The 12,650-nt window shown below is 47.7% G+C and overlaps 1 protein-coding gene across 1 annotated transcript in view; it reads right to left on the bottom strand.

Moving 5' to 3' along the window:
• The window catches only part of LOC143297061 (putative ammonium transporter 3), a 97,093-nt gene that overhangs the window by 32,964 nt on the left and 51,479 nt on the right, over window positions 1-12,650 (bottom strand). Inside the window, exons 8-11 of the mRNA XM_076609232.1 lie at window positions 3,845-4,071; window positions 3,343-3,480; window positions 1,000-1,031; window positions 660-777 (exon numbers count right to left, since the gene is read on the bottom strand). Of these exons, the coding sequence (XP_076465347.1) occupies window positions 660-777; window positions 1,000-1,031; window positions 3,343-3,480; window positions 3,845-4,071 (515 nt within the window). The remainder of the gene's footprint in view (window positions 1-659; window positions 778-999; window positions 1,032-3,342; window positions 3,481-3,844; window positions 4,072-12,650) is intronic.

Below are 12,650 nucleotides of genomic sequence, written 5' to 3' on the forward strand. Positions count from 1 at the left end.
AAAGTCACGGGCAAACAAGCTCCCTGACAATGATATGCCCGTCTTTGTCTGCCCCAACTGTCAGCAAACATTTCGTGCGCAGATTGGACTATTCAGCCATCTGCGCATTCACAGATAGATTCATGAGCATCCTCCCCCCCACCCCACCACCACCCTCCCCCCATCCCCCAGCTGGATGACAACGATGGTCATCATCGATCTCGATGGACACACCACCAGGATATTGTATATTTGCTGAAGTAAACCATTATAAAAACAAAAACAAAAAAACAGCCCATAAATAAAGGCTTTGTTCGGTGAAAACTGTTCGCGTTTGTTGGAGGGAATGGAGACAGAGAGAGAAAGAGAGGGAGGGAGAGAGAGAGGGAGAGAGAGAAGGGGGGGGGGGGGGAAGAGAGAAAAGCCAATCAAATATAAGCTTCGTGACTTCCAACACCACCACCACCACCAACAGACCCTCGCCACGGCTCTGGAACCCCGCCCCCCACACCTCCACCTCTGCCGCCGTACCTCTCGTCAAGGACATCACTCAAGTCCACACGGCCACCATTTCTAGGGGGGACAACCCTCTCCTTGCGGCTTGCCCTCCGAGCCCACGACGACAACGACAACGACGACAACGGCGACGACGACGACGACGATGACGACGCACCGCTCGCCTTCCTCAGCCCCCCGCGCCGTAGACCCCTGTCACGTGACAGACGCCGGCTGCTCCCCCCTCCCCCTCCCCCGCCCGTTCCCACGTTCCTCTGGATGTCGGTAAAGCTGCTGCTGATTCTGAACACCGCACGTCGAAGCACCACTCCGCTGTTATGGGCGTCTGTGGTGGTGGTGGTGGTCGTGGTGGTGGTGGTGTCGTTCTCAGCCACGTAGGTCGGGTTGAAGTGCCAGCCACGGGAGCAGGAGGAAGAGGAGGAGGAGGAGGAGGAGAAAGGCGGAGCGGATGGTGGTGATGGTGTTTGTGGGGGTGGGGGCGTGCTCGGAAGTCGTGGTAAGTACTGGATGTTGTGCTCGGTGAGGTCGATGCCCATCTGTGTGGGAGAGAAAGAATAATGGAAAAAAAAAGAAAAGAAAAAAAGATAGAAGATGAAGCCAGCTTCGGGTTCGTTGTGAATACTATTGCACATGGTTAGCAGTTATTAAAAGAAAATCAAAAACAGAATGTAAGATATAAATTAAGCAAATTTAATTTGTTATAAAAAGATACATACAGGAACTACAAAGTTCAATATAAAAACACACATATAAAAATTTACAACATGATATAAACTATAAATGATTTTTTTTTCAGACCACACCACACATACACACCACACAGAGATGGTTGACAATCATAACAACTGACCGACTTTCAAGGACAGCGCTTCTGGACATGCGGGGGAGGGGGGTTTGGGGGGGGGGACTTCCCCTACCAGATATTCTCTGTCATCTATCAATGTTGGTTTGGTTTCCACATAATGATAATAATTATAATACTAATAATGGTATTTATATAGCGCTGAATCTTGTGCAGAGACAAATCAAAGCGCTCTCGCACCAGTCATTCACACGCATGCATAACTCTAAAACTGGAGAAACTGAAGACAACCAAGAGGCAGGGAAGGGAGGCTGTTTTGGGAAGTGGTGGGTTTTAAGGCCAGACTTGAAAGAGCTGAGTGCGGAGACTTGACGAAGCAAAAGAGGAAGTTCATTCCAATTGCAAGGTCCAGAGACAGAGAAAGAACGTATTCAAAGCATTCTCTACATTTGCGACATGTGAGATGGCCTTAAAAATGATTACATGTGGAGACTCTCTCTCTCTCTGTGTGTGTGTGTGTGTGTGTGTGTGTGTGTGTGTGTGTGTGTGTGTGTGTGTGTGTATGTGTGTGTGTGTGTGTGTGTGTGTGAGAGAGAGTCTGTGTCTCTGTGTGTCTATGTTCGATCTAAAGAGGTCCGTCGCTGAAATGATGAATAGAGAAAACCATTTCTTGTCTTTTACTGTTGTTCTTGTTGGGTTTCCATACACACCCTTTCTGATGATTGAAACGAAATGAGTCAGAGACTTTGGAATGTATTGTCGGACCTGTAGGGAATTTCTTTTTCTTTTCTCTTCAATACAACTGCCTGAGAGAACGTTGACTTCTCGGTACGTCTGAGAATCAATTGTATCTATTTATCTACCCATGCATGTGTGCGTGTGTGTGTGTGTGTGTATGAGAGAGTGCAAGTGTGGGCACACACACATACACACACAAAAAAACCAAACTCACCACTCATCGTACATACACCTATATTATCATCTTCAAGTACAAGTCGAAAATCACCGTGCAGTGAATAGAGACAAACAACCAGCGAGAAGAACACGCAAGAACACACCGCACACAACACTCATCGTACATATCCTACATCCTCATGTCATCATTAAGAAGTAGAAGAGGAGGAGGGTGAGAAGGAGGAGGAAAAGAAGGAGAAGGTAGACGAGAAGGAGGAGAACGAGAAGGGAGAGGAAGAGGAGGAGTAAGAAGACAAGAGGAGGAGGAGCAGAAGGCTGAAGAAAAGGAGGAGGAGAAGGACGAGAAGGAATGATAAGAAGAGCGCGGGTAGTACAAAGACAAGCAGGTGGAGTAGGAAAAGAAAAAAGCGGAAGAGAAGGAGGATGGCGAGGAAGAAGAAGAGGAGGAAGACAGAGACGAGAAGAAGGGAGAAGAAGGACGAGGAGAAGGCGGAAAAGGAGGAGGACAAGGAGGAAGAAGGAGAAGAGGAAGAGTATGAGGATGACAAAGACGAGACGGATGAGGAGAAGGGGTAAGGAGAAGGAGGTAGGAGGAGAAGGCGAGGAGGAAGAATAAGAGGATTACGAGGAGGACAAAGACGAGGAGGATGAGGAGAAGGTAGAGGAGGAGAACGATAAGGCAGAAGAGGAGGAGGAGGACGAAGAAGAAGAAGAGGAAGACAGAGACGAGAAGGAGGAGGAGAAGGGAGAAGGAGGAAAAGGAGGAGGACGAGGAGGAAGAAGAAGAAGAGGAAGAGTATGAGAAGGGGTAAGGAGAAGGAGGACAAAGAGGATGAAGAGGCGGACAAAGAGGAGGAGGAGGAGAAGGGGTAAGGAGAAGGAGGACAAAGAGGAAGAAGAGGCGGACAAAGAGGATGAGGATGAGAAGAAGGGATAAGGAGAAGGAGGACAAAGAGGAAGAAGAGGCGGACACAGACGAGGTGGGGGGGGGGGGAGAGAAGGGAGGGAGGAGAAGGAGCAGGTTATGGAGGACGTAGAGCAAGAATGTGGAGAAGCAGCAAAGGAAACACAAAGACACCGACAACAAGGAGAGGAAGAGGAGGGGGGGGGTGGAGGGGGGAGGAGCCCACCTCTTCCTCATGAGGCGTGACCCGCAGGCCCAGGAGGACGTCGATGACCTTGAGCAGGAGGAAGCACGTGACCACCGTCCACAGCCCGATGCTGACAATCTCCAGGGTCTGCACCCCCAGCAGGTAAAACCCCCCTCCCTGGTGCAGGGAACAATGATAATAACACTGGCAGTGATGATGGTATATGAGGATGATGATGATAGTAATCATAGTTGGGGTTTTTCCAAGTTCTAGTTTCCTCTCTCACTCCAAAAGACAGAGACTGAGCAGGAACTAAGCACGCACACACACAGCCCTTGTGAAGAAATGCTCAGCACACACACACACACACACACACACACACACACACACACACACACACACCTTCTGAAGAGATCCTCAGTACAAACACACACACAAATATACACTCAGAACAGGAATCAGCACACACACACACACACACACACACACACACACACACACACACACACACACACACACACACACACATCCACCCACTCACCGCGGCCAACCCGTGACGGTCGTTGAAGAGCTGCGCCACCTCGTCCTTGTGGGCGAACACCCCCACGGCCAGCAGCCCCCAGATGCCCCCCACCCCGTGCACGGCGAAGGCCGACACGGGGTCGTCCACCTTGACCTTCTCCATCAGCCAGTCCACCAGCAAGGTCAGCAGGGCTCCCACGGCGCCGATCACCAGGGACTCCCTGACTGTTGTCACTCCGCAGCTTGCTGTCGGCACAGAGAGAGAAAGAGGGGGCGTGGGGGCGTGCGGGGAGGGAAGGGGGGGGCGGAGGAAATAAGAGGGAAGAGAGGGGGAGGAGAGAAAAGGGAGGGGGGGGCGGGAGGGAAGTGAGAGAGAGGGGGGGTGGAAGGGGGGGGGGGGGGTGAGAAACAGGAGAGAGAGAGGGGCAGAGGGGCAGAAAGAGGGGGTGGGGGGAAAGGAGGAGGAAATGAGAGGGAAGAGAGAGATGGGGGGGGGGGGGGGCGGAGTAAGAGAGGGAGGGAGAGAGAGAGGGAGGTGATAGAGAGATAGGGGGTGGGGGGAAGGGAAGGGGAGAGGAAATGAGAGGGAAGAGAGGGGAAGGAGAGAGGGGATGAGAGGGAAGTGAGATAGAGAAAGATAGGGGGTGGGGGGAAGGGGGGAAAATGAGAGGGAAGAGAGGGGAAGGAGAGAGGGGGGGGAGGGAGGTGAGACAGAGAGATAGGGGGTGGGGAGAAGGGGGGAAGAAATGAGAGGGAAGATAGGGGGAGGAGAGAGAGAGAGGGAGGCAGAGGGAAGTGAGATAGAGAGATAGGAGGTGGGGTGGAGGGGGAAGAGAGGAGGAAGTAAGAGGGGGGGGGGGAGGGCAGTGAGAGAGAGATAGGGAGTGTGGGGGGCAAGGGGGGGGAAGGAAATGAGAGGGAAGAGAGGGGGAGGAGGGGGGGGAGGACAGTGAGATAGATAGGAGGTGGGGGGAAGGGGGGAGGAAATGAGAGGGAAGAGAGGGGGAGGAGAGAGGGGGGGAGAGGGCAGTGAGAGAGATAGGAGGTGGGGGGTAAGGGGGGAGGAAATGAGAGGGAAGAGAGGGGGAGGAGAGAGGGGGGGGAGAGGGCAGTGAGAGAGATAGGAGGTGGGGGTAAGGGGGGAGGAAATGAGAGGGAAGAGAGGGGGAGGAGAGAGGGGGGTAGAGGGCAGTGAGAGAGATAGGAGGTGGAGGGTAAGGGGGGAGGAAATGAGAGGGAAGAAAGGGGGAGGAGAGGGGGGGAGAGGGCAGTGAGAGAGAGATAGGGAGTGTGGGGGGCAAGGGGGGGAGGAAATGAGAGGGAAGAGAGGGGGAGGAGAGAGGGGGGGGGAGAGGGCAGTGAGAGAGATAGGAGGTGGGGGGAAGGGGGGGAGGAAATGAGAGGGGAGAGAGGGGGAAGAGAGAGAGGGGGAGAGGGAGGTGAGAGATAGGGAGTGGGGGGTGGAAAGTGGGAGGGACGAGTGGGGGAGGAGAGAGAAGGTGGGGAGGAGGGAGGCGAGAGAGAGATAGGGGGTGAGAAAGGGGAGAGAAATAGGAGAGAGAGAGGGGGGGGGAGAGAGAGGGGCAGAGTGAGAAAAAGGGGAAGAGAGGGGGAGAGGGAGAAGGAGCGGAGAGGGAGAGAGATAGAGAGGGAGAGAAAAAAGAGCGGAGAGAGAGAGGGTGAGAGAAAGAGACTGTGCTTTTTTTTTTCCAGTCGTTCGTCTCCAAGGTTTGGACAGTAGACAGGAAACAAAGTACATATAATCCGTATAATGATTATTTAAGCATGTGGTATCGACACACATCATATCAATACGAACATATAACAAAGTACATATAAAACATATATAATAATCATTTAAGTCTGCAACATGGACACACATCTCATCAATACAAACACTTCATAAAAATACATTGTCGAATTTGACCATCCAAATGTAATCCTTCATTTTTGTTATTATTATTATTATTATTATTATTATTATTATTATTATTTTAAATTATTATTATTATTATTATTATTACTACTACTCCCCCCCTTTTTTTACATTATAGTTATTATTTATTTATTTATTTATTTGTGTAACCTTATCTATTATTTATTCACCTTTTTTTTCCCTCAAGGCCTGACTAAGCGCGTTGGGTTACGCTGCTGGTCAAGTATCTGCTTGGCAGATGTGGTGTAGCGTATATGGATTTGTCCGAACGCAGTGACGCCTCCTTGAGCTACTGAAACTGAAACTGTCGATGCTTTTTGTTTTCCTCATAGAACCCATACTACGTTTTTAATTGATTAATGAGTATTTGGACCGATAGTAGACGTTTTATGTATCTTCACTGCTGAGAGACAGAGAGGAGAGGGAGGGGAGAGAGAGAGGGAGGGGAGAGAGAGAGGGGGGGAGGGGAGAGAGAGAGGGGGGGAGGGGAGAGAGAGAGTGTGTGAGAGAGAGAGAGAGAGAGGGAGGGGAGAGAGAGAGAGAGAGAGAGAGAGAGAGAGAGAGAGAGAGAGAGAGAGAGAGAGATCGGACCGACAAGGAATGTCGTTTCAAAGCTAAATAAATAGGGTCTGTTATGACATCAAAACCCAAACATAGGTTCGCGCGAAGCTGGGTAGATCAGTCCCATGAAACCAGTGACTTAGCTGTGGAAACAAAGAATTATAAACATCATAGACGAACCCAGCCCAGTCTCTCCCTTTTTCCCCCCCCGTCAACGCATTAGGATGAGAGCGTGACGCCAGGGGATAGACTATTTCTGTTTGCCTTGGACTTTGATAGATAAGCGATTGAAAACCTTAGGAGTAATGCGAGATGAGCGATGAGAATCTTATGAGTGATGCGACAAATACGCCCAAATACACACGGAAATGTACCCCCCCTCCCTCACACACACACACACACACACACACACACACACACACACACACACACACACACACACACACACACATTCTCCCTTTCTCTCAAAGATCCACCATCCAAGCGCGTGTGTGCACTTCCAATGTGTATGACTAGGCATATGTGCGTGAGTGCGCATACACAGACACACACGCGTGCGCTTGCGTGCGACAAAGTGATTCTAAATATTGACCCGGTGTATGTATGTGCGTCCGTGGCATTTTATCGACTGCCAGTTGTAGCATAGGACCCACACTGTAGGATGTTTGGTATGAATAAGACCTTCGAAGTCATCTCTGAAGGATGATGTGGTAAGCAGGATGAACGGTCAAAGAAAACTATTGACAGAGTCTGAATTTTACACCCGATTTATTCAAAATCAGAGATTAAAGTATATACTATAGTAACAGGAACAAAATCCACGTGGAAGAGATAGGTCTTGTGCATAATCTTAATCAATTTTGGTACATCAACTGGCCATGATTACAACAATACCCATATTGAGACAAAGTCAAAGATCAAAGTCACAAATTAGCGTATTTGGAAAATGTAGAAACAGGATAGAACTATGGGGTTTTATCCCAGTTATATCTAAAGTGGAATAGGGACTTGTTCTGGCCAGAATACAAATGATTTGCAAACTTAGAGGTCAAAGGTATTGGTCAAATCAAAGTGTGCGTCTTTTAACAAAAATGATCCGCTTTGCAGTGTCGTTCTTTTGTTCCGTGATTCTTTTGTTGGGACAATGTGTATCATACGTGAGTCTTGAAAGCCTTGCCTCTCCTGTTTCTGTCTGTACTGGTCTGGCCCTCGAACTGTTTTTCTGGCTGCACGTGTCCGCTTTATGTCTGTGTCGCTGGCTGTACCTTTCTGCCAAACAACGCCCAAAAGGTCTCCCTGTAGCGGGAGCCCATGGCATAGTACACGAATATGTTGAAAGTGGCGTTGATGTAAGTGAACATTTCATTAATCCATATGTTCATCAGGAAAATATTTTGCTGACGTCGTCCAGTGTTTATCTCCGGAAAGAAAAGCCAGCTGAAGCGATTCACAGCGATGGGGAAGAGACAGATGACGAAAAAGATGGAGTTGGCCACAAGCATCTTCGTCAAGGCCAGTTCACGAGCTGAAATTGAGGAAGATGTTTCAGATCGCCACCTCACAATCTGACGAAGTTTCACAATCGTCATTATGGTCGTTGTCGTCACCACGATCATGACACCTCCCGGTAGGCCAACGCCGAAGACGGCACTCTCCAAAGGATCAATGAATTCCTTGTGAGCTCTGTAGAACTCCCCCTCAACAGCTGTCACAACGGTTACCCCAGACACCGGATCATAGACACATCCAACACGATATCGAAACGATGCGATGACAAACAAACCCAGGACCAACGTATAAACCACAACGATAATAACAGCCATCGCTTTTGTGCTCAACAGGTTCTGAACGCGGAGTGGATTGAAAACACAAAGACACCTCTCGGAAGCAATGATCGCAGACAGCACGTACGAAACGTAATGAAAATGTAAGAGAAACACCAAGTTCGCGTTGCTTAGCACGGTCGAAAACGGACCAAATGTTTGTCTTGTGGTAAACTGTATCACTAGCTGCTCACCATGATGCAGGACTGAATTCAACAACTTCAGTTCATCGGCCAGAGACAGAGCAAACAGACACAGGTTGACGCGGTCCTTCAGGCCCTGTCTGTAAAACACCGCCATGTTGATGACGTTGGCTGGCCCGCCAATCAGAAACAACAGCGCCAGCACATTGTTCTTTACTTGGCGTACAATGGATTCCACTTTTGCACTCACAATGTTGTCGGGGTTGTCCCAAGGTAAGTACTCCATCTCACTGAACACCACTTCGCTGCAGTCCTCTCGAAGTGATGCGTTCTGAATAACAGGTCGCAAATGTTCTGTTGAGTTACTTTGGACAGTGAAATTCTCATCCATATTCTCCGATTGAGAGAAAGTAACGACGATGTCACTGTCAAATATGAAACTGTTCTATCTCCTTTAAAATCGTCACACTTGACGGGTTTTCAGTTTGCACGCCCGTGCCCGTTTCGTTCTGCTGTTTATGACTGCCACAACTGCAACGTGAGAGTGCATTTAAGTGAATGAATTCGTGTACGTATCCATGCAATCATTTGAATGAGACGTTAAATCGAGGTCCCGAGTGCAGCATGCACTTAGCGCATGTTAAAGAACCAATAGCAACAAACGGGTTGTCCCCAGCATAATTCTGCAGAAAATCCACTCTGACATACTTGTGTAATACGTCGCGTGATGTGATTGAATTGAACCGTGACTGAATGACATATGAAACGAATGCTGACTGCCTAAAGGCAACTCTCAGTCGGCCCTGCCAGGAGACAGCCTGTTGTACAAATGACATGTTTGTAAAGCGCCTAGAGTTTGGTCTCTGACCGAAGATGGGAGCTATATATCAATACTATTACTATTGCTACAACAGCCACGACTACTACTACTAATAATGATCATAACTAAATAAGAACAATAATAATAATGAATGAATATGCACACGTACATATCCATGTATGCTCATACGAGATGGATGGATGTTTGTATGCAGAAATGTATGTTTGCACGAAAGAATGAAGGAGTTTGCACACCACGGGTAACCTGAAGCTCCACTGACCAAAACGTCAATGTACCTTCAGGTGAGGCTGTGGTTTAGCGGACATTATCTTTGATAATGGTCAACAGCAAAAGTCGAGATCAGATCGTCTTCCTTTGCCAAAGCTGATCTGACTGAGGACTTCCACTTTCAGCTTCAAGGATGTGTCAAAGATTGCGGTCTGATGCATTCACGCTACACAACATCAGCTGAAATTCGTTTTTAAATGCAGATGCATTATCTTCGCATAGACCAAACGCGCTGATCAGGTCTTATGAGGCCTTCCCCAGGTTTGTGTAAAACATTAAGAACGCAGAACAAACAAAACAAAAAACAAAAGAACAAACAACAAACAAACAAAAAAGTCACATTAGTCGGGACGGGATTTGAAGCATCATGTCAAAGTTAGTTTTGACAAGTTCGCTACAGTGGTAAACGAGTTCCGTGGCGACAAGATCGTCAAAGTGAAGGATTTTGCAGAATCTTTGTAACCTTTCTGTGTAGTGGCGTTGCCCCCACTCTGCTCAACATGTTGACGTCATGCTGACAGACGCTTTTCGTGAGGGAAATATTGGCATGATTATACACTATGTACGTTTTCTTTCTTTTCTTTAATTCTACCTCTTGGTATTGATACCAGTGGTTTTATATGGATCCTATTATTAATCTAATTTCGTTATTTAGATTACCTACTGACAGACTTCACCCACTTTCTGATTAGGCACACGGACGCGGCATCACATCTACAGTACTCATGCTCAGTCCCCACTTCAAGAAAGCACGGATATGTTTTTATTCGGTCTGTGGCATGGAGGAAACACTGCAGGTGTTTCTGCAGCAGTTACTGGCGTAGCGTGCACTTCGCCGTTCTCACATCTCCATTAATATTTTGGTCTTTACTGATCTTCTGTGTATGGATTCATATTACTGAACAATAGTTACTGTAGATTCGGACATACCGATGAAAAGTACGCACACGACTTTAGTATGATGTTCGATGTCCTGATGTTGCGACGGACAAAGTCCAGCATACTACTCACGTTCTTGCTGATCCGGTCGAAACGATGTTTCCAGCTAACTTGTATTTTCAAGGTCAACATGAACCCCTTAACACCTTGATGTTTCGTGTGTCCCAGGATCCTTTCAGATGGTATGAGTGTTGAATGTGGGATCTCGCTTGAGTTACGCCGAGAATGCAGCTTTTTTTTTCTTCTTCTTCTTTTTTTCTCCTTTTTTTTTAAAGGGTGGATAACAATTCTCTAGGATTTCTCTCTTTGGTGCGGTATGATTTGTGCATATTTCCGGTTTGTGGGCGGCAAGAAAGGAAATCCCGTGCAGTGGGGGTTAAAAAGGATATGTAAGGGAGGATGTAACACTGACAGACTTGACTGCATGAATGGGCGTGACTGCATGAATGATCTTATCACCGCTAGTTGCTTCACATTAAGAAATGTACTACGCATTCGCTACTTCCACACACTGAAAAAGTTTTCCTGCTATGCAAATTTAACTCTGCTAGGGTCGCTAAATGCCTTTGGCTGTGACGGAGAAGACAGACTTTTCAGCCAAATTCTGGTGGCCTCCAAAAGGGAATTACTCCCACGCCTCTCATCCCCATTCTCCTGTACACGGCTCCATTCACGAATTCGCTGAGCGAAAACTCAAGTGCGACAGTGCAGTGGCCTTCAATGACAGAAATCCAGCAATGGAAACCCCGAGCCGACGCATCGTAACTTCAGGTGTGTCCGAAGGTATCTGAATTCGCTGCATTAAGTGTGTGTGTGTGTGTGTGTGTGTGTGTGTGTGTCTGTGTGTCTGTGTGTCTGTGTGTGTGTGTGTGTGTGTGTGTGTGTGTGTGTGTGTGTTTGAGGTGGCTGGGGTTGTGGGTTTGGTTGTTAATATTTATGTTCCTCTTATCTCCTCTCCTTTTGGCATCATGATTCTTCGTATTTATTCAATAGTTGTTGATGTATTCAGTTTAATCTAACTGTTATGTATCAATTTAGTTGTGTTTTTTTTTTTACTACGCACTAATTATCTGTTTTATTTGTGTGTCTGTCTGTCTGTGCAAGCATTTGACTGTTTCCTGTTGTTTCTATATCATATGTGTTCGTGCGTGAGTGGCTCTGTGAACACACAACCCACGTGTGGACATTTCTACGCGTCCTGTATCAATAAAGTTCATTCATTTATCTACCCTGACTAAACATGTGAGTTGGACAACACCTAAACCTCACGCCGAGACAACAGTCACTCAATCGCAGAGTCAGACAGAGTGAACGTCCTCTTTGGATCAGTGACCTTCACTCAGCCTTTCCCACGACGTTCTCCATTAATCACCTCAACTCAGCCTTTCCTACGACGTCCTCCATTAATCACCTCCACTCAGCCTTTCCCACGACGTCCTCCATTAATCACCTCCACTCAGCCTTTCCCACGACGTTTTTCATTAATTACCACCATTCTTCCTTTCCCACGACGTTTTCCATTAATAAACACCATTCTGTCTTTCCCATGACGTTTTTCATTAATTACCACCATTCTTCCTTTCCCACGACGTTTTCCATTAATCACCCCTACTGAACCGTTCCCACGACGTTTTCCATTAAACACCCCCACTCAGCGTTTCCCACGACGTTCTCCGTTAAACACCTCCACTCAGCCCTTCCCACGACGTTTTCCATTAATCACCACCATTCTGCCTTTCCCACGACGTTTTCCATTAATCACCTCCATTCTGCCTTTCCCACGACGTTCTCCATTATTCATCTCAACTCAACCTTTCCCACGACGTCCTTCATTAATCACCTCCACTCAGCGTTTCCCACGACGTTTTCCATTAATCACATTCACTCAGCCTTTCCCATGACGTATTCCATTAATCACCCCCACTCAGCCTTTCCCACGACGTTTTCCATTAATTACCACCATTCTGCCTTTCCCACGACGTTCTCCATTATTCATCTCAACTCAACCTTTCCCACGACGTCCTTCATTAATCACCTCCACTCAGCCTTTCCCACGACGTTTTCCATTAATCACCTCCGTTCTGCCTTTCCCACGACGTTCTCCATTATTCATCTCAACTCAACCTTTCCCACGACGTCCTTCATTAATCACCTCCACTCAGCCTTTCCCACGACGTTTTCCATTAATCACCTCCATTCTGCCTTTCCCACGACGTTCTCCATTATTCAACTCCCCTCAGTCTTTCCCACGCCGTTTTCCATTAATCACCTCCCCTCAGCCTTTCCCACGACGTTTTCCATTATTCACATTCACT

Source organism: Babylonia areolata, chromosome 22, assembly GCF_041734735.1.
Source record: "Babylonia areolata isolate BAREFJ2019XMU chromosome 22, ASM4173473v1, whole genome shotgun sequence".
NCBI lineage: Eukaryota > Metazoa > Mollusca > Gastropoda > Neogastropoda > Buccinidae > Babylonia > Babylonia areolata.